The 23,177-nt window shown below is 45.1% G+C and overlaps 1 protein-coding gene across 18 annotated transcripts in view; it reads left to right on the top strand.

Annotated features, from left to right (window-relative positions):
* The window catches only part of NRXN1 (neurexin 1), a 1,909,081-nt gene that overhangs the window by 1,035,830 nt on the left and 850,074 nt on the right, over positions 1-23,177 (top strand). For all 18 annotated transcript variants that reach the window (XM_073628543.1, XM_073628542.1, XM_073628557.1 and 15 more), the window contains 2 exons: positions 11,815-12,196; positions 15,243-15,433. In XM_073628543.1, the coding sequence (XP_073484644.1) occupies positions 11,815-12,196; positions 15,243-15,433 (573 nt within the window). The remainder of the gene's footprint in view (positions 1-11,814; positions 12,197-15,242; positions 15,434-23,177) is intronic.

Below are 23,177 nucleotides of genomic sequence, written 5' to 3'. Positions count from 1 at the left end.
ATCCTTAATTTGGTGATGCAGCGGTTCTTGTGCAGGTACCCGGGCTTATAGGATCTCCTGAGGCAGGCCAGAAAAGTCTGTGGGCATTTCCGCCGGTCATATAATGCCAGTGCTTGGCTGGCTGACATTCAAAGGGAATGCAACCTGCCCAAGAACCGCCTCATTTGTGACATGCCCACTAGGTGGAACTCAACGTTGGCAATGCTGCAGTGGCTGCACACGCAGCAGAGGGCCATCAATGAGTACCTGTGTGAGTATGGCATCAGGACAGGGTCAGGGGATCTTGGCTTTTTTTGATCACGCCAGTGGCTACTGATCAAGGATACATGCACTGTCCTGTCACCATTTGAGGAGGCCATGAGGATGGTGAGCAGTGACAGTACATGCATCAGTGATACGATCCCTCTTGTCTTCCTGTTGGAGCACACCGTTCATGGACAGGGCACTTGAGGCAGAACAGAGAGAGGAAGAGGAGGACTCCCTTACCTCTCAAGGCCCCCTTTATCCAGACAGTATTCCTGCGGGCCTGCCGATCACACGGGAAGAGGAGGAGGAGAATGAGGATTGTGTCAGCATGGAGGTGGAGCCTGGCACTCAGCATCTTAAGCAGTCTTCAAGGGATTGTTCTCAGTCCCCAGAAACCCATGGACTTGTACGTGGCTGAGAGGAGGTGGCTGTGGATCATGTCATCCTTAGTGACCCAGAGGACTCCAGATCGAATGCGACCTTCGCTGCATGGCCTCCCTGATCCTGCAAAGCCTGCTAAAGGACCTTCGGATTCCTGGTATCAAGGGGAGGGATCATTACTGGCTGGCAACCCTTCTTGATCAACATTACAAGGGTAAGGGTTGCCGAACTTATCCAGACTTCGCAGAGGGAACAGAGGATGAAACATCTTTGGGAGGCCTTGCAGAAAGGTTTGTGCAATGCGTTTCCAGAGCCTGGGAGGTTACAATTTCCTGGTCCTCCTGGACAACATGTTGCTGAGGCTTCGGTCAGTCACAGAACGAGCGGTGGAAAAGGTGGCTGTCTGACCGATGCGTTCAGACAATTCTTTAGTCCACAGCCCCAAGGTCTGATCGGTTCCAGCAACTATTGCCAGTGTCTGATTTACATGGTGCAGGATTAACTGATTAATTTTTCTATGAATGTGAGATCCCTTGAAGACTGCCTATGCTGAGTGACTATCCTGTTATGCTGAGTGACTATCCTATTCCTCCTCAATGTTCATGTTGATAGCTTCTAAGAACATTTTTGTTTCAGGGCACCACCACCAGTGCCTAAGCTCAACTAGAGTATCTGTGAGGGGTTGTAGTATTGTGGCACCACCACCACTGCCTAAGACCCAATTTTTCTGCCCCTGTTTAACAGTGGCATGTAATTACAATTTTTGATATAATATTTCACAGCAGAGCCCATTCCTGTGCCCACCAAGAGTAACTGTGAGGGCCAAAAGTGTTGTGGCACCACCACCACCACCAAAGGCCCAATTTTTCTGCACCTCTTTAACATATTCTTGATATAATATTTCACAACAGGGCCCGTTCCAGGCCCCACCAAGAGTAACTGTGAGGTCTTACAGTGTTCTGGTACCACCAACAGCTAAGACCCAATTTTCTGCAGAGTATATAGGGCAGGCCGTAAAGTATATATAGGCGGTCCCCTACTTTCAAACATCCGACTTACAAATGACTCCTACAGTACTTACAAACGGAGGGAGACAACAGGAAGTGAGAGGACATCTACCCATAGCATTGGAAATTCTCTCCTGCAAGAGTTAATATGGGAAAAAGGTGTCTCTACTTATGCTTTATCACCAATCCTTGTTCCCCTAATAACCCCAAATTTTCAAAATCCAATTGTCATTGGGACAGAAAGTGAGGTGAAATCTTCTGAACAGGGGCCCAGAAAGCAAAGCAAATGTTACAGGAGTGATGATAACCCTTCCCTATGTTATCCAAAAAGCTTAAAAATAGATTTTTTGGCTGGATCTACACTTACAAAATGTACCTGTTCCAAATTACAAACAGATTATACTTAAGAACAAACCTACAGTCCCTGTCTTGTTTGGACCGCCTGTATACTGCTGTTCAGAGTATATAGGGCCTGGGGGCCCTATTAATATGGGGTTCCCCTTAATATCCATAATATCCATACAAGACCCAAAGGGCCTGGTAATGGGCGGGGGGGGGGGGGGTACCCATGCCGTTTTTCTCAATAATTTTCATCCATATTGCCGGGACCCGACATTACATTACAGCCGCAAGCAGTTTTAAATGACTTTTATTACTTTAGAAATGTCATTTTGTGCAGGGACCGTTCTAAACACAGGAAACACGCGCCACTTTACAGGCATACTATAGTCACCCCCCAGGTACGATATTTAAAGGAATATTTCACTTTTATTTTTTCACTTTAAGCATTATTAAAATCACTGTTCCTGAAAAAAAGGCCGTTTTTAAAACTTTTTTTGCATTGATACATGTCTCATGGGGCAGGACCCAGGTCCCCAAACCCTTTTTAGGACAATAACTTGCATATTAGCCTTTAAAATTCGAACTTTTGATTTTTCATGTTCAAGTCCCATAGACTTTAATGGTGTTCGAATGTTCGCACAAACTTTCGGTCCGTTCGCATTTTCTGCCACGAACCGAACCGGGGGATGTTCGGCTCATCCCTCATAGCTAACCTAGTGATCACATAATCGGGAACCACTCTGATTGGTTCCTAATCATTAGTGGGAACCAAAGTTTTCAATGACAGCTGGGACTGAGAGGCCTTTTTTAATGTAGCAAATCATTTATTAAACAAATTGCAGGCATGAAGGGATTAAAGCTGACCTCCAGACGGAAATAGAAAAAAAATTGAAAAGGTCTGGATTTATGCTTCGCAAACACTGATGCCAGGTGCCTAGTGGCCAAGGCTTTCAGGGATGGCATGTAACTATCAAGACATCTTGTTGCTAATTGGGTGTATACACTTAGTACAAAGAATAGGTGACGTTCTACCCTATTCTTCTTGTTGTTGGCTCTATGTGTAGTTAGGAAAGTGGTCTCTTTGAGCACTTCCATTGTGAGGTGTTTTGTACAGTTTTGAGGTCTGGGTAGTGTTATATTAAGGATACACTAAGTATAGCCTTAGTATACTAAGGATACTGAATATATAACTGTATGCAGTTATGTATTCAGTCAAAATCTATTTCAAAATGCAGCTAGTTTAACCTCTTCCTGACCACCCCATAGCAGATTTACTGCTACAGGACAGCCACACTGTGCAGAATCAAGTGTATATATGTGATTCTGCACTTACGGGTTTTGGGCGTGAGTGCGCGCTGCCGGCGGCGTGCTCTCGCTGTGATTTTACACAGCAGGAGCTGATCAGCGATTCCCGCAGACCCGGTTTCCGCCGGAACCCGCTGATCATTCGTTACACAGACAGAATGCCAGTCTGCCTATGTAAACAAGGCAGATTGTCATTCTGTCAGTACAGAAGACATAAATCCTGTGTTTCTGTAAAGCAGAAACACAGATCCATGCCTTCCACTAGTAAAAGCACCTCCCCCACTACACTAAAACACCAGCTGGGGAGGTTAAGGACCACTGTCTTACATGGACATGTGCATATAAGGAAAACAGAGACATGACCTCATCAGTCTGCTGCTGCTCCTTCAGCGTCCATTCACAGGCTGGGGGGCAGGAACATGACCTAGCTGTGTTTCTTAAGATGATAACCTATATTTTCTGAATAAAATAAAAAATTGTTAAGGATGTGCAGTAAAAGTTGCTAAAATGCTCTTAAATGAGTATATCTCACCTGAAAGGGAAATTTATTTCTCTACTCAAAACTGGGAATATGAATTATAAGGTGGGATAACATCTGTTTTAAAGAGGAAGTAAACTCTCCCACTCTGATGCTTCTTTTCATTTAGTCCATTATAAGTAATTATCAAACTATAGCGACTGTAATCCAGCCCAAATCACATTTTACTTACTGTTTAAACAAACTTTAAAGGGGTAAGGCAGTGCCATCTTAAGTATTGTTTTCTGAGTCCACAGTAGAGTGTATTTCCGCCCTTACATTGAGCACTTCCTGTACTGTTAACCAAGCCTCCTTCTCAATCCAACGTTTCCATGGCAACCCTGCTTCCCTGCTCATAGATGACTTGTTTTATTTCATAGTATTTACTTGTGCCGATTATCTAGCGGTTGCCTATGTCAGTCTTATCAGCTGATAAGACTGCAGTAATGCTGTCCGATGCCCAGGTTTACACTCCATGTGGTGTCACATGGTCACATGGGGTGTAGTAGAAAGCTCTGAGTGATTATGCAGTCTCGTGGGATTTCAGTGTTGTGCTGTAGGAAGTCCTGATAATAGACAGACAAGCACACAGAGTGTGCTGTAAATCAGGGGAGATATCGGCATGCTCAGTGATGTCATTCTAAAGAACAAAAAGGATTACAACAATACTAAGCAAGTAAGGAGATATCTACAAGCAGTGTTCATTAGGGTTTTTTATGCTGATTTACATGGGACAAAGTTGTGGGGGAGAGTTTACAACCACTTTAAAGAGGATGTTTTTTCAAAGATAACCACAGAAATATTTAACATTTTTACCTTTTTGAGTTTTTCATGGCTTTTCGTAATTATTAATTGAGAGTAAGGCCTTGACTCACATATTGCAAAATGAGAATTTTATCTTGGGAAAACCATAGTCTGTGGACCTTAGACAGTCCCTATGTCTTCACCATGTGATTAGTATCGGTGGTCAGGAAATAGCAGAAAATCACAAAGTAATTATTAATATCCATAGGTGTATTTTTTTTTTAATGCAAGCTGCAATGCACCTGAATTTGATTTGGTGTAAGCCTCTTGTGGTTCTGTATAGAACCAGTACTGTATAGAATCAAATTGAGCCATAACCCCCACCCCCCAATCTCTGCAATACATTTCCCATGTAATTTTTTTTTCTTTAAAAGCCTAACGCAGTGTTTATTGTCCATTTTTGAATCTATTTACTTCATTAACATGTGTGATTTCTAGGCACACTGTATAAACTATATCTAGACTTGGCTACATACAGTATTCGGAGCTGTGTTCTGGCTGTAGGATGGGAACTTACTGTCCCACTCCTGGAACAAAAAACACTCAGGCTGAGCACTGCAGAGCCATCCATGGGAAGCTTTGTATTGTATCAATGGTGAAGAGGTGGATGGATTACATCATGATCTCTGCCTCAAGCCCCGTACACACGGGCCAAATGTCAGGCGGCATCAGCCAGTTCAGTAAAAACCGGCTGACATTCGGGCTGTGTGTACTGCAGACATTCGTCCGGCTTCATGACCGAAAAAGGTCTGTCAACTGGTTCCTAATCAGCGCTCCCAGCCAAGAGGGTGCTGACCAAAGTGTTCTGGCCGGGGGGGGGGGGGTCCCCCATCAGAACACAATAGAACAGCAGGGGAGATCGCCGTACTAACATCAGATTGTTAGCACATCGGTTCCGACCTGAGCTGTCAGTTTTTTTTTATTCAGCCCGCTGGATTGAACGAAAAAAACCAGCAGTGTGTACTCGGCTTTAGTCAGAAGAAGATTTGTATTCATTTAAAGAATACAAAGCTTCCTGTGAGTGGCTGAGCAGCACTCAGGCTGACTCTGTTTTGTTACAGTAGTGGGGTGGGAAGTCCCCATACCGTCACTACCGGAACACAGTGCTATATACACAGCGCTGAAGCTACATACAGTTCATACAGCGCACCCAGCAAGCGCACCTGCTAGCGCTATTTGCTATTTATTGAACTATTTAAAGTGACATTATTCATGGAGTTAGGCTTTAACCACTTCCGGACCACCCGCCGTCGTTATACGTCGCTACTTTGAAGAGGGGTATCGTTGTTATGGGAGCAGCTAGCTGCCATAACCGCGGTATCCTCTTCTTCAGCGGGCGGTCCGCTTTCAGATGAAAGTGGTCTCTGCGGTGGATTCGCCGCAAGATCACCTTTATCAGCCTCCCGCTGTGCTCCGCTGCCCTCCGCTGCTTATCGGAGCCATCGGTAGCAGAGGAGGCGATCGGATCCTTCTTTCTGCAAGGCATGGAGACGAGTGAGGGGAAGATGGCCCCCACCCATCTCCATATCATTGCAGGGCGGAAGCGATTTCAAAACATCACATCTGCCCATAGCTCTTAAAGGGCCATATTTTTTTTTTGTTTTTTTCAATTTTTTTCAAATTTGTATTGCATTTTAGTGTAAATATGAAATCTGAGTTTTTTTTTTTACCCCAGATCTCATATTTAAGAGGCCCTGTCATGCTTTTTTCTATGACAAGGGATGTTTACATTGCTTGTAATAGGAATAAAAGTGACACATTTTTTTTTTTTTTAAATAACAGTGTAAAACTCTTCACAATATAAAAAAAAATTGGGCTAATTTTACCTTTGTCTTATTTTTTAATTCATAAAGTGTATTTTTTTCCAAAAAAAGTGCGCTTGTAAGACCACTGCACAAATACGGTGTGACATTAAGTATTGCAATGACCGCCATTTTATTCTTTAGAGTGTTAGAAAAATATATATATACTGTTTGGGGGTTCTAAGTAATTTTCTAGCAAAAAAGAAACTGTTTTTAACTTGTAAACAACAAATCTCAGAAAGAGGCTTGGTTCTTAAGTGGTTAACCACTTCAGCCCCGGAAGAATTTACCCCCTTTCTAACCAGAGCACTTTTTGCGATTCTGCACTGCATCGCTTTAACTGACAATTGCGCGGTCGTGCAACGTTGTACTCAAACAAAATTGACGTCCTTTTTTTCCCACAAATAGAGCTTTATTTTGGTGGTATTTGATCGATTGATGGTATTTTAAACAAAAAAAAAGCGACAATTTTGAAAAAAGCGCATTATATTTTACTTTTTGCTATAATAAATATCCCACAAAAATATATAAAGAAAACATTTTTTTCCTCAGTTTAGGCTCATATGTATTCTACATATTTTTGGTAAAAAAAAAATCGCAATAAGCGTATATTGATTGGTTTGCACAAAAGTTATAGCGTTTACAAAATAGGGGGTAGATTTATGGCATTTTTATTATTCATTTTTTTTTATTAGTAATGGCGGCGATCTGCAATTTTTATCATGACTGCGACATTATGGCAGACGCATCGGACACTTTTGACACTATTTTGGGACCATTGTCATTTATACAGCTATAAAAATGCACTGATTACTGTATGAATGACACTGGCAGGGAAGGGGTTAAACACTAGGGGGAGATCAAGGGGTTAAGTGTGTCCTAGGGAGTGATTCTAACTGTGGGGGGGGGGATGGGCTACCCCTGACATGACAGCGATCACTGTTGACAGGGAGCCGTAGATCTCTGTCATGTTGCTAGGCAGAACAGGGAAATGCCTTGTTTACATAGGCATCTCCCCGTTCTGCCGCTCCGTGACACAATCGCGGGACAACGGCAGACATCGAGTCCGCGGGACCCGCGGGCAGGTCACGGAGTAAGCAGCGCAAGCGCTCACGGCCACAATGCCACGTCTGAAAGGGGACTAACCTGTACGCCCATTTGCGCAGCTGTGCCATTGTGCCGGCGTATATCGTCATGCGCTGGTCAGCAACCGGTTAAATTGATGCCAGGAATGTGTTGTTTTATATAATGCTGAGGAACAGCAGTATAGTGACTGACACCAGGCCTATAAGTCATGGCCACACATGTTGAAGAACAAAAAAGGATTAAAGGCAAAGAAAGCTAAAAGCTGTGAGAGGTGGGCCAGTAAGTACGGATCAGGTGGAGTGAGGATTAATAATGACTGAAGTCATTCAGAAAGCTAAAGGGCTAGAGTCTGGATATACAAGTTTGCAGGTAATCGAGGCAAATTAGCTGCAACACAGGAAAGGACTTGCTACAAGTTAGGGGAAAAGAGGTAAAGCTGGAGTATAAGATAACAAACGGTTTATGAAATATGGAACATATTTCTAGTGGGACTGTAAAGGACTTGTAGAAACTCAACAGATGTGTCTACAAGGGATCTTAATAAATGGTGGCCCACCACCAAAGGACCACATATTATACCACCAAAGGACCACATATTACCCATACAGTAACTTGCTGTATCTGGGGCCACACCAGAAATACATATTTAGTCATGACAAAGGTAGAAACACATCTTGCCCTATTGACTAAATCCATGCCGGCAATCTATAGTAGAGGTTTTTTACAGTCACACTTTCTTCTGCGGCCCTCTGAGCTACCTAAGCAGTCTCAAACATCTGGGCCCACCCACAGCTGCCCCATCCCTTTCCAATAGTCATCACCATGTTTCTGTTGCAAGCAGAAAAATCTCAGAGATCAGCAGTAAAAGTTGCCAGATGGTACCCAATACCAACATACTTTCCAAGGGCTGCTTACAGCACAAGCACTGTGAAGTTGGAGGGGATCGAGAAAGTTGTGGGGGACCCAGATGTTTGACGCTCTTATATTCCAGAAAATGGAAGGGCCCATTCACGCTTTGTGCACCCTAAAACTGTCTGTTTTAGTGCGTTGACTAGAGTCAGTTGTAAGATGGCAGCGCCTTGCGTTTTTACAATATTTACCTTTTTTTTTTGAGGGCATGTGGCTTGGTACGGTTCAGGGGGGGGGGGGGGGGGTGGGCGCTTTCCCTGTGGCCTGCCAGGTTGCATGCTCGGATAAGGGTCTGGTATGGATTTTTGGGTAACCTGTTAACAACTGCAATCTACAGCTCTCTCTCTACTCTGACTGCTGCCGTTCTTGTTAGTACATTTGGTAGATGCCTAATCAACATTGCCCTCTATAAATCTTCTCCGCGTCTTCTCTGAGGCTATGTCCAACAATTCTATTCCTAGCATTTTACCCCACCAGTCACTAAGGAATACTTGTGGGACCTTTGAGAGGCTTGCTAAGCAACATGTCCCCCAGTGTGCTTGTAGGTGGGTGCAGCGTGGTGCAGCGGCAATAACACACACAATCCGGTTGCAATGTACATTAAAGAACTTGTAATAAAGTAAGTCAAGAAAGGGAAGACATCCCAACCAGGAAAACTCTTGGATCCAGAAACATGTAAAAAAGTAGGTTCCAGCCGAACAAACAGCACGTTTTAGGAGGGACAGAATGCGGCCTTGCCATCTTGTGCCAACGCGGGAAGCAGTCCAGAGAAGTTGTGAACGCTATGCTTTCCTTCTTCATCTGGAACCTTTTCCTGCCGCTAGTACTGTCCCTGCCAGATGGAGTACCTGTCCCTACACTACCCAGTTGCAATTACACCCAAATCCTGGCGAGTAGGTACTTAAAAAGACTCTTCTAACCCAAAATGGCTGCCAAGAGTCCCCTGGATCCAGCGCAGCCAACCGGAACACTGTCTCCAGGAACCCACAGAGAAACCAAGTTTCCCCTGACTTCCTCTCCATGCTGTGATGCCACTCTAGTCCAGCACCACCCACAGTGAAAGAAGCAAACTGCACCTGCCTACATGCTCAACAACAGTACTGCCAACACCTTTGTAGAGCTGGTTGTTGAAGTCCAGGAGCCTACCTTCTCTCCACACTGCACTTCAATTCAAGAAAGGGGGCTGAACCCTGATGGCATGTTAGAGAATCCATTTTTTTTACTGACCAGGCAAGTCGCTTCCACCATACACCACAAGCCTTCCACCTCTAGCTCTCTAGGATGTGGCTATAGATAGAGGTACAGTGTTTCAGTATGCGCTCAAAGCTACTTGCTTGCTCAAAAAAACTGTTGGATTCTACAAGATTTCATTGGTGTGCGGCCAGTTTTTTTCAATTGATATGTAACATTGTTACTCCATAACATTCTGGTTATAATATAGATCTGTGAGGTCACTGTTTTCTCAAGACTGGGGGTCAGCAACCTGTACATCGCGATCTACCAGTAGATCGCAGCCAGGTGACTGGTAGATCGCGGTCTGGGCTTGCTGACCTGCCATCCCAGAGCATCAAACAGAGTGCAATGCAGAGAGACTGCTTGTAAAGTTGGAGCTGTAGTAGGAAGCAAGAGCCATATAATCCTCTGTTTTGCTGGCTCCTGTTCCATGCGGAGTGATACCGACTGCATGCCACCTCTTATCCTGGCTAGCGGTCTCCAGAGTGGTACCAGCAGCAGGAAAGAAGAAATCTTAAAGTCAGTGTGAAGCAATACACTGGGCATTATAGTATAGGGCTGCTTTCACACTGATGTGCTGCAGTTTACCCCCCACACCGCTGCACTTAGCCATAGACTTCTTTTATATCCTGTGGGTTTGTTGCACTTTCTGGATTCAGGAGTTTTGATACGCTTTCAGAAAGTGCACCACACCTGCAGAATATAATAGAAGTCTATGGCGAAGTGCAGCTAACCCGGGAAAGTTGCAGATGCATTGTGCTGCACCCACATTGGCCAGGGGTGTACTCATGTCACAGCTGCAGCAGGAGTTATACACCGTGTCATGGTTGGTGGGTGTAGCACCTGCCAAGAATGACCCATTCAAGTGAATGAGGCCACTCTGCAAGTGCCCTGCAACCTTGTGCAGTACAGCAAACAAGGGGTTAAAGAAGGCAGTGTTGTGTTGCTTTCACACCACCTGCTTGACCCCTTGGACCCTGCAGAAACATGAAGTTGCGGGGCACTTCCAGAAGGGCCCCATTTACTTGAATGGGTCGTGATTGGCAGGCAGTACACTGCTGCTCTTCGGAAAAGCGTCCCGAGTGTGTTTGACAGGTGGTAAGGAGTTGATTGGTTGCCTCCTCACCACCTGATTTAAACCCATGATTGCCGTGCAATGCACATGATTGGGACACAGCAGTATGGCAATTAGAGGTTTAAATCAGGTTTGAGGAGGCAACACGGTGCCCGTTGATCTTTGACTTCCACCATGTTGTTCCTCTGTAAGGTTGTCTATCCCCTGCTCTAGACCAATCCTGATAAAAGGGGAGTGGGGTTGCTCTTAAAAAAAAAATTGAGGTTGATTTTCTAAACCAGAAGAGTGCAACATCTGGTGCAGCACTGCATAGAAACCAATCAGCTTCCAGGATTTTTTTTTGTCAAAGCTTAATTGAACAAGCTAAAGTTAGAAGCTGATTGGCTACCTTGCACAGCTGCACCAGATTTTTCACTCTCCGGTTTTAGTAAATCAACCCCATTGGCTGTTTTTGTTTGACGTATTTACTAACAATTATAATTATCTTGGACAAGATCCAAAAATTATCTTGGATGGATCTTTTATCTGTTTTTGGCCTGGCTCTGCTTTCTGTATTTCTATGGTTTTTAACATGCTATGGCTGAGCTGTGATTAAAAAAAAATAATAAAAAAAATATAATATTTACCACTATTAGGCTTATAGAACTTGTATTAGACTAGAAATATGTCTATTTTAAGACATACTATGCCTTGTCCTTATTAACTATATTGCTGGTTCTTGCATGCCAATGGACTATAGGACCATCATTATGATTTGTTGCATCTGCTTTAATGTAATATTTTAGTTTTAATCTTAATTTCAGAGCCAACTGAGAAAATACAATAACCAAAGGGAATCTTTGTTCATATAAAGAGGGTGAACTTCCCTTCCAACTGTCTTTTGTCAGGGATGTTCAAAACAGAGACAGGACAACAAAGGAGCCTACAGAGAACAAAGAACATCAAATAAAACTAGGGCTGCCAAATTATGTTTTTGCTTTGCACAACTGATTCCCTGTCTGTAATTATAGGACAATGTATTCCGCCATATTTAGCAGGCAGTCATAGAAGGTGAAAATGTACATTTGTGCATTTAATTTTTACTATCATTTCTTCTTTTCTTCCCAGGTCAAATGGCTGGTGACCACACGAGACTGGAATTCCACAACATTGAAACTGGGATCATCACTGAGCGCCGTTACCTGACCGCTGTCCCTTCCAATTTCATTGGCCATCTGCAGAGCCTAACCTTCAACAGCATGCCTTACATTGACCTCTGCAAGAACGGAGATATTGATTATTGTGAACTAAATGCCCGCTTTGGGTTCAGGAACATCATTGCCGACCCGGTTACTTTTAAGACAAAAGCCAGCTATGTTGCCTTGGCCACTTTGCAGGCATATACCTCTATGCACCTCTTCTTTCAGTTCAAAACCACATCTCCAGATGGCCTCATTCTTTATAACAGCGGTGATGGCAATGACTTTATTGTTGTTGAACTGGTTAAAGGGTAAGTACAGAGGTGCTTCATCATGGTCATTGTTATTTAAGGGTTGCATTGCAGTGATAATAAATGTTTGATGCAGTCTAGAACCACCTACAGCCACCAATGAGCCAAATCATAAAACCTTATTTTCCCATCTAAGTTTTTTGGACAGACCTGATCAGAAGCTTCATGCAGCTCTATGGAAAGGTGAATGTAAGAGGACTTGGGCCTAACTCTGAGTCCATCCAGGTACAAATATATATATATATATATATATGGAAAAGGACTGTGCCCTTTTCAGTTTTTCCAGAACTAAATGCAATGAGTTGGAGGTAGCCTAGTATAAATGGACACAAATGTCAGGGTCAGGGTTCAGGCTTGGAGAGTGGTAGCTAGAGCAGTAGAGACGCAGGGTCTAAACACTAACCGGTATTCACCAGAGTTCCTGATGGTGGAGATGGGTTTTTCTGCGTGTTAGTACCAGGTCACAGTCCTCAGGATAGCCCCACCAGGAGGTGGGCAAGCTTGGCTCCAGTAGCAGATACAGCAATTTGGGATCAAGCAGAAGTGTAGTCAGTTAACAAGCCATAGGTCGGTAACAAGTGGTTGCAGGTTGGGATCAGGGTCAGGGTTCAGGCTTGGAGACTAGTATCTATTGCAGCAGAGAGGCTCTCACCGACCAGCAGGATGAGTACACAAGCAGGTCACCCTGGAGGTTGACACAGGTTCACTTGAGGTGGGGGGGTCTAAGCACCAACCAGTATTTACCAGAGCTCCTGATGGTGAAGATGAGCTTTGCTGCATGTTAGTACCAGGTCACAGTCCTCAGGTGTGCTCAACCAGGAGGTGATCAAGCTGGGGTCCCGTATCAGATATAACAGCTGGCATCAAGCAGAAGTGTAGTCAGTAAACAAGCCAAGGTCAGTAACAAGTGGTTGCATCAAGTGGAAGCGTAGCCAGTGGAACAAGCCAAAAGTCAATAACGTACGATAGTGGGAGAAAGACAGTTGCAGGTATGCAAAAAGTAATCAGCTGGAAAGAGCACAATAATCTGGCAAACAGGAAGTGCAAAGACATGGCTTAAATCAGGAAGTTTGTGGGAGGAGCAAAAAGTTCAAGGTTCACCAGAATCGAGACAAGGCAAGATTATCCTAAGAGATCTGACAGGGAGCTGTCCAGCATCTCAGTTGGCACAGCGAAAAAGAGCCACAACCAGAAACCACAGAGTTTGCAGGTTCCCCTCTGAACCCTGACAATAAGTTTGTTTAAATCCAGCTACCCATAAAGCCACCATGTGACCACCCCTGTCAACTGTAGAAATGCAAACACAACTGTATGGGCATGGATGTAAAAAAACTGACATCATTCCCCTTCAGCTTCAGTTCCAACAGGGGGATCTGTTCAAGGATCCCCTTCTGAATGGAGCAGCTGGATTCATATTTACAGAATACAGCTGAAGGATGAGATGGTGGTATTAACATCTAGTGGAAAGCAAAGGTTGGGGAGCATCAAAAAGTGGGGTGTCCAATTTTTTCTTTAGATCTGTAGCTATGTTGCTGAATGTTTCTTGGTGGATTCATGGATTTTAAACCCATAGCAAATGTTGGGGATTTTACATTTAGCTCTGTTCTTAGCTGATTTGTTTTTCTTTCTCTTTCCCCATTATTAACAAAAATAACCCTTAAAAAAACGTTAAGGTCTCAATGAACCGCTGCTAACAAATTATTTTTTGGTAAAAATAATGACAATATGAATGGCATAATAATTTCAATAATAATGGCCATAAAAGTAACACAGACAGTGAAAATAGCAGTGTTCCCCCATATTGAGGATCAGTGGAGAAGTCGGCTCTTCCATTGTTTGTCAGTGAAGTACCCCCCTCTTTTTTAATTGGTGCTCAGTGGGAAGAACTCCCCTTACAGATAGCTAAATAGATCGTTGGTGTCAGTGATTACTTATCTAAAAAAGCAGAAATTGCCAATTGTTTGGGGAACCCATAGCGACCTCTGGATGGTTTAGGACAGGGATATGCAATTATCGGACCTTCAGATGTTGCAAAACTACGAGTCCCATCATGCCTCTGCCTTTGAGTGTCATGCTTGTGGCTGTCAGTCTTGCTATGCCTCATGGGACTTGTAGTTCTGCAACAGCTGGAGGTCCGCCAATTGCATATCCCTGGTTTAGGGGATATGCAAAATGACTGCTAAATCAATACTTTAAAAAACTGAACTTAAAAAAAAAAACACTAACCCTACAAAGTATTTTCTAAAAGTATAACTAAAGGCAAAACATGTTCTTTTAGTTTTGGATAGAGTGGTGATGGATTAGGACCCCTGTCAGGTTGTTATTTCTGTCTGTGCCCCCTGTTAGGGAAATTCACCCTCTCTACTGTTCCTGTTTTCCATTATCATCGAGTTTGAAAGAAAAGAAAATCCCAAATTTCAGTTTGTCTCCAAAACAGGGATAGAAGGGAATGGTTTTGGCGACAACAAGGGATTTCTTCACTTTTGGAGGAATTTCATTTCATTTTCTGTTGTGGCTTTGGGACTGAAAGTAAAAGGAAATTTCCCCCATGGGACACATACAGTATGCACTCAATAAGCGCTTTCAAGTTCTCCTGAGTTTTACCTTTGTATGTCCACTAGATGTCCTCGGTGTACTATTATTTTCCTACTGCTATAACAGATTGCTGCAAGTGCAGTAGACCACAGATACCAATTTTTATTGTTGCTGTCAATAACATGAATACAATGAAATAATTTAAACGTATTTAAAAGAGCAACGCGTGGTTGCATCAATAATCAGATTTCATCTTTCCCTGATCTAAAGTTTAATTTTCTTCTATGGATAACTGCACTTTACACATCTCCATTGCTCTCTGCATTGCTTTATGGAATATGTCTACATTAATAGATGTTGTTTATTTTATTCTGGTTTATGCTTTTCCTCATAAACCTGTTTTACTGAATTGCATTAAGCACGAGTACTATAAAGTAAATCATTCAATTGCTCTACAGAGAAAATAATGATATCTACGGTATAAACTAAAGAACTTTTTTTTCTCTTTTAGGTATCTGCATTATGTGTTTGACTTAGGCAATGGTGCAAATCTTATTAAGGGGAGCTCTAACAAGCCGCTAAATGACCATCAGTGGCACAATGTAATGATTTCACGAGACACCAGCAACCTCCATACTGTAAAAATTGACACAAAAATCACTACACAGAGCACAGCCGGAGCAAGAAACCTTGACCTCAAAAGTAAGTGCAGTTATAGTATATACTGTATATATAATATATAATATGTATTACATTGTGTTATGCATATAGATGTAAAGCCTGTTTTGTTCATTTATTTTTTTGCAGTAAGAGCTAATATAATTACGGGTCTATTTATAAAACATTCGTTGGATGAATATCACACATACTAATGCAGGCTGCATGAATTTTTGCTGTGATTTCCCATGATTGTCAGTTCCATCTAGTAGCCAAAATAAGGTATATTTACACCTTGATTTTGGAAAACGATACCGCATCTTGACCACTAGATAGAGCTGACAATTATAAGAATTAATCTAGTACAGAAATGAAGGCCAAAATTTGTGCAGTCTTTCACACCCACCACTAGGGGGCAGCCTGATTTAAACCTTGAAAATCCAGGTATACAGGTACGGGGCGTATTTATAAAAAAAAAAATTGCATGGCATTTCGCTCAATGAAAGTGCATGTACATTAATTTTTTTTTTGCATACAGGGCACAAACAAATGTTATTAGGTCATTTTCTGTGCTGGATGTTTTTCACAGGTTTAAAACTGAAAAAAAAAATGCATTTGGCCGCTAGATGGCACTAAGTACCATAAAAATGATATTTATCATAATCTAATACAGTATTTTCTGTTTTAAATGTTTGCACAGAAAATTAGCCTATTAGCAAAGGATGCTAGGCAGCATGTAACTCAAGCCTTCTAGAGTACTTTGTTGCTGGGATGCAGGTAGTTAACTTATTGCTAGGATGTAGGTCTTGAGTCTACCTAGTATCCTTTGTTGTTAGAGTGCAGGCAACTCAAGCTGCCTTGTTTCCTTTGTTGCTAGGATGCAGGTGACTTGATCCGCCCAATGTCCTTAGTTGCTAGGATGCAGGCAGCTTGAGCTGCCTAACATCCTGTGCATCTAGGATACAGGCAACCCAAGAAGCTTAGCGTCCTTTGTTGTTAGGAATCAGATTCCTCGTGTCGCCTAGTGTCCTTTGTTGCTTTGATGCAAATGGAGCGAGCCGCCTAGTGTCCTTTGTTTGCTAGGATGCAAACAGCTCGAGCCCCCTAATGTCCTTCGTTGCTAGTATGCAGGCGGCTCGAGATGCCTAATGTTCTTCATTGCTAGGATGCAGGTGGCTTGAATCTTGAACCTACTAGTGCCTTTCATTGCTAGAATGCAGGTGAGTCAAGCCACCTGGCATTCTTCCTTTCTAGGATGCAGGCAGCTTAAGTAGCCTCGCATCCTTCATTGCTAGGATGTAGGCGGATCAGGTCGTCTATTGTCCTTAGTTGCTAGGATGCAAGTGGCTCAAGCTGCTTAATGTCCTTTGTAACCAGAATGCAGGTGGCTCCAGCTAAATAATGTTCCTCATTACTAGGATGCAAGTGGCTCAAGCTGCCTAATGTCCTTCATTTCTAGCATGCAGGAGGCTTGAGTCTTGTAGCACAGTTCATTGTAGGTGTAGGTGACTCACAACGCCTAGCTTTTTCTCTTGTAGAATGCAGGCAGCTTAAGCCACCTAGTGTCTTTCATTGTTAGGATGCAGGTGGCTCAAGCCTCCTATTGTCCTTAGTTGCTAGGATAAAAGTGGCTTGAGCTGCCTAATGTCCTTCACTACTAGGATGCAGGTGGCTCATGCTGCCTAATGCCCTTCGTTACTAAGATGCAGGTGGCTCAAGCTGCCTAATGTCCTTCGTTACTAGGATGCAGGTGGCTCAAGCTGCCTAATGTCCTTCATTGCTAGCATGCAGGAGGTTTGAGTCTTGTAACACAGTTCATTGTAGGTGTAGGTGACTCACAATGCCTAGCTTTTTCTCTTCTAGGGTGCAGGCAGCTTAAGCCACCTAATATCCTTCATTGCTAGGATGCAGGTGGCTCAAGCCTTCTAGTGTCCTTAGTTGCTAGGATGCAGGTGGCTCAAGCTGCCTAATGTCCTTTGTTACTAGAATGCAGGTGGCTCAAGCTGCCTAATGTCCTTCGTTATTAGGATACAGGTGGCTCAAGCTGCCAAATGTTCTTCATTACTAGGATGCAGGTGGTTCAAGCTACCTAATGTCCTTCGTTACTAGGATGCAGGTGGCTCAAGCTGCCAAATGTTCTTTGTTACTAGGATGCAGGTGGTTCAAGCTACCTAATGTCCTTCGTTACTAGGATGCAGGTGGCTCAAGCTGCCAAATGTTCTTTGTTACTAGGATGCAGGTGGCTCAAGCTGCCTAATGTCCTACTTTACTAGGATGCAGGTGGCTCAAACTGCCTAATGTCCTTCATTACTAGGATGCAGGTGGCTCAAACTGCCTAGCATCCCTTTTTGCGAAGATGCAGGCGGCTCAATCCACCTAGCTTCTTTGGTTGCTAGGATGCAGGTGGCTTAAGTCTCCTAGTATCCTTCACTGCTCGGTTGTAGGTGGCTCACGCACAGGTGGCTCTGCACATTTGCGCTGTACACTTGTAAACTTTGCAGACAGACAACATTTTATGCAGGATCTTGCTTGCTTCTAGCATCAACATCCTGCAAATTTCCATACATCTGGGTGCAGGAGGCCAGACAACCAGTGAGGTATCTGACAATTCCCCTTCAAATCAGTTGAGTGCTAAAACCAGACACACGTTCTTCTTGACTCAGCTGACTGTGGATGCCGCATATCTGTGATGAAAGTTTCAAGTCTTTCTCTATGTAGAGAAGAATATAATCAGTATTGGCTTGCTCATATTTTCCTATATTTCAGGGTCGTGCACGGCCGCTATAAGACAGATCTACTTTTGTTAACTAGAGGCTGCAAAAAAAATGCCTTAGGGAAAAATTATTTTGCCCCCAGGAGAGTCGGTGACAAGACAGGCAATTAGAATGCTAATCATGGCTTACCTCAGGTCTCCAGACACTTTACTGAGAAGTCACCTGTTCTAAAATAACATGTATTTCTTTTCACTCTCCTCACTAATTAGGACATACTGTAAGAACCGTGAGGCTGTAAGCTGTTTTGTGATTTGGCTTGGCAGTATCGGGGAAGTATTTTAAGTTCTATTGAGCTCATTTATGGTGGCAGCGCCGAGAGCCAATGAGATTGTGAGAAGGGCAATAACGCATGGCAGCCCATCAGATCCGAACGACGGAAGATTGTGTCGCCAGGTCCAATGGCTGACACCCCCCCCCCCAGGTCCAAATTTACCCCATCTATTTGGGGAGCAATGGTCGCCCTGGCTTCGGGCAGCGGCTTCACCTGCATCTCCTCCTCCCTTGCATCACGCCGTGCGTCTCCTCCCTTCTCTCCTCCGTACACCGTGTGTCTTCTCCCTCCTCTCCTCCGTACACCGTGTGTCTTCTCCCTCCTCTCCTCCGTACATCGTGTGTCTCCCCCCTCCTCTCCTCTGTGCGCCGTGCGTCTCCTCCCTTCTCTCCTCCGTACACCATGCGTCTCCTCCCTTCTCTCCTCCGTACAACGTGTGTCTTCTCCCTCCTCTCCTCCGTACACAGTGTGTCTCCCCCCTCCTCTCCTCTGTGCGCCGTGCGTCTCCTCCCTTCTCTCCTCCGTACACCATGCGTCTCCTCCCTTCTCTCCTCCGTACAACGTGTGTCTTCTCCCTCCTCTCCTCCGTACACCGTGTGTCTCCCCCCTCCTCTCCTCTGTGCGCCGTGCGTCTCCTCCCTTCTCTCCTCCGTACACCATGCGTCTCCTCCCTTCTCTCCTCCGTACACCGTGTGTCTTCTCCCTCCTCTCCTCCGTACACCGTGCGTCTCCTCCCTCCTCTCCTCCGTACACCGTGTGTCTTCTCCCTCCTCTCCTCCGTACACCGTGTGTCTTCTCCCTCCTCTCCTCCGTACACCGTGTGTCTTCTCCCTCCTCTCCTCCGTACACCGTGTATCTTCTCCCTCCTCTCCTCCGTACACCGTGTGTCTCCCCCCTCCTCTCCTCTGTGCGCCGTGCGTCTCCTCCCTTCTCTCCTCCGTACACCATGCGTCTCCTCCCTTCTCTCCTCCGTACAACGTGTGTCTTCTCCCTCCTCTCCTCCGTACACCGTGTGTCTCCCCCCTCCTCTCCTCTGTGCGCCGTGCGTCTCCTCCCTTCTCTCCTCCGTACACCATGCGTCTCCTCCCTTCTCTCCTCCGTACACCGTGTGTCTTCTCCCTCCTCTCCTCCGTACACCGTGTGTCTTCTCCCTCCTCTCCTCCGTACACCGTGTGTCTTCTCCCTCCTCTCCTCCGTACACCGTGTGTCTTCTCCCTCCTCTCCTCCGTACACCGTGTGTCTTCTCCCTCCTCTCCTCCGTACACCGTGTGTCTCCCCCCTCCTCTCCTCTGTGCGCCGTGCGTCTCCTCCCTTCTCTCCTCCGTACACCGTGTGTCTTCTCTCTCCTCTCCTCCGTACACCATGTGTCTTCTCCCTCCTCTCCTCCGTACACCGTGCGTCTCCTCCCTTCTCTCCTCCGTACACCGTGTGTCTTCTTCCTCCTCTCCTCCGTACACCGTGTGTCTTCTCCCTCCTCTCCTCCGTACGCTGCGTGTCTTCTCCCTCCTCTCCTCCGTACACCGTGTGTCTCCCCCCTCCTCTCCTCTGTGCGCCGTGCGTCTCCTCCCTTCTCTCCTCCGTTTGCCGTGTGTCTCCTCCCTCCTCCTCCTAGGTGGCCAATCGGATGGCCTCTCCTTCGGACAATCGGGTGACGTGTCTCATGACCTTCTTTCTGATTGGCTGGGAGGAGAATTAGTGTGACAATAGTGAATATTCATTCACTATTGTCACACAAGTGGGTGTGCTTGGGGCGCAGTGCTCTGCGCCCCGAGCCCACCCTTTTTTTAAGCCTATTAGAGTCTCAGGCTCTAATCTCGTGGTTAAAAAAACATTGGAATCCATGTGTCCGGCGCCCCGCATGTAAATTAGTAGCCGGGCACATGGGTGGGCGGGGGGGGGAGCAGCACCCCTGCCCCCTGAATGAACGGGCCGCCACTGCCTAATAGACTAGAGGATACCAGGTGCTGTAGCAACAGTCAGCTCGAGACTGGCAACTTTGCAGATCAACATACTGTATATAATTGCCAGCACACCATGGATCTTCAAGTAAGATCCAAAGGTTTAATTCAAAGGGATCACACCACAGTAGAAGAGTGCAATGTTTCGGGGCTGCGTAGGACCCCTTCATCAAACATATGATCTTCACATGCTTGACGAAGGGGTCCTGCAAAGCCCCGAAATGTTGCACCTGTTGAAAATCTTGGGACTACATATTTCATCATTCTTTGTGCTAGTATGCATGCGTGCCCCTGTATAAAGATTGCCCAATGTAGGGGTGCTGCCTGCTCTGATACGGTTGGAGCCTCAGCTTAGCTCTGTCCAGGCCACGCCCCCCGATGTAAAACAGGCATTTTTGTGTTGCAGTGTGCACAAGGCCTTAGGCTTCATGCACACTGCAGCTCAAAGAAAAGTTTATTTTACAGGCCTCAGAGTTTTTATTTCTCTGCCTAAGGCTGGGTTTACAATAAGTCGATGCCAGACATTGCATGTGATTCGCACCGCATTGCTGTGCACATCACATGCGATGTCTGTGCAATGCAAATTCAACCATACAATTTGTATGGCAGAAATTGCATCGCATTCGCGCCGAAATGGTGTAGGACACTTTTCTTGGTTCGCACTGGAATTGGATCGCATGGGTGTTCAGACCCATGCGATCTGATTCCACAGTTCGCACTGCGTTCTGCTGTGTTCTGCAAACCGATTTTCTATTGACACCCGCAGCAGTTTGCAGAGAGCAGCGTGAACGGCCTGCGAGTCAGATGCGACGCGGGAACCCGCACAGGAATCGTGCTGCTTCCCACATTGCACTAGTGGGAACCGAAACTAAAAGCTTGAAGAAGCTTGTGCTTTTTGTGCTCTTTTACAGGTTTTTATTGAGCTTCTCTGAGCTTTTTTTGAGCAAATGCATTTTTTTCACAAACCCTTCTCCTCAACTCATTTGTCCTTTATATTTTGTGCGTTTTCAAGCTTTTTTGAGCTTTTTTGCACTTTTTCGTGTGTTTTTGGGCACTTGGGCGTCTTTTTTTGCTAGAAAGCTCCTCCCAAAAATGCGAGTTTGTTGGGGGGGGGGGGGGATGGGGGTTCTGCCTGTAAACTCCTGAAAAAGCCATAGTGTGCATGGACATGCTACACATGTAACATGGAGGGGAGTTTCCAGGCAGAAAACAATGAGAGCTCAAAAAGCCTCAAAAGCCTGTCGGAGCCGCTTCTTTGAGCTTCTTTGAGAAGCAGTGTGCATGGGCCCTTACACTTATGATTGGAGGGCAGTAAAACCCTGCAGTTTAGCCACATGTTTAGCACCCCTCAGCTGTTCCTCCTTTAGATAGGAAGGCAGTAGCGGTGTTGCACATGTGCTGAGGCCGTGATGCTTTGCTACATGGCTACAGCAAGGATATACACCCCCTGTTGCAATTGGCCGGCACTGCCGCCCACCGAATGCCCCCCTTTCAAGTGAAGGGCCACATTGCAACCAAACAAAACCAAAAAAAATTCCCAGCTCAACTCACCAGCCAGCCTGCAACCAACCAAATTATATATATTTGCAAATACATGCATAAGCTACAGAGCCCCATCAAGGCACCCCAATATTATCTTCAGTCCCAACTATGTACATTTTTGAGAGCCTGATTGGTAGAAGCACTTGCATTATAATAGATAGAGGTCAGGTGAGCCTGGAGGGAGCCTGGAGGGAGCCCACCCCTCCTTATAGGCACAGGGGCGCACTGGACTGTAGGCACCCCACAACCACGCATGCAGATGCGGTGCAGTAGTCCGGCATTTAGGGGGTTCAACCAGGCGGTGAGGAGGCAATCACTTCACAGGCGATCAGGCTTGTCACTGCCCCTCAAATGCTCTATCGAGCTGAACACTCTTCAGAAAGGATAAAATCTAATTTAATAAAAGCGTAACTCCACTTTTGTTGAGAAAAAAAAATATTCCCCTCTGGATGATCTCTGTACATTACAAGGATTTTGACAAACTTGGTTGCACATTCCTACCTTTTGTTATTCTGAAGAAATCGCTGTGTGTTTGTCTGTGTCCATGTTGCAAAGTGAGTCTTATGGGTGTGGTTTCTTAATTATCAATCAGCTGCTGCACCTGCAGGGCTCTAATGAGGAAAGTGACTGGGCCGGCCTCCCTTTAGATGTGCTCCTATGTTCCTATTGGGCGTATCTCACCAAAAACAACATTTTTGTTACAGGGGATATCTGACTTGTATCTTAGTGCAGACTTCTGGGAGAATCAGTGAGCCAATCACACAAGCAGGAAATGTTTCTCGGGGGAGGGGGGGGGTACGTTCTGTACACGTTCTGTGTACAGAACACCTCCAGGTTGCATTTCACAGAAAATGACAGAGATGCAGATTGAAAAGTTTTTAATACAGTGGAACCTTGGATTACGACCATAATCTGTTCCAGGAGAATGCTTGTAATCCAAAGCACTCGTATATCAAAGCGAGTTTCCCCATAGAAGTCAATGGAAATCAAGATAATTTGTTCCGCATTGACTTCTATTGCATGCAATACCGCATGTGGCCAGATGTGGGGGGGGGCGCCGGAGAGCCTCGGAAATACTTGGGGACAGCTCAGCTGAACTTGGAAACCCTCGGTAAGGCTCGGAACCACTCGGGAACTGAGTATTTCCAAGTGTTTCCGAGTATTTCTGAGTGATTCAGAGTATTTCCGAGTGTTTCCAAGTATCTCCAAGTGATTCAGAGTATTTCCGAACGGCTCAGAATGGC

The sequence above is a fragment of the Aquarana catesbeiana genome, linkage group LG04 (assembly GCF_042186555.1).
Source record: "Aquarana catesbeiana isolate 2022-GZ linkage group LG04, ASM4218655v1, whole genome shotgun sequence".
In the NCBI taxonomy this organism is placed as follows: domain Eukaryota; kingdom Metazoa; phylum Chordata; class Amphibia; order Anura; family Ranidae; genus Aquarana; species Aquarana catesbeiana.
Note: the sequence above shows the minus strand (reverse complement) of the source record. Positions and strands in the feature narration are given on the sequence as shown.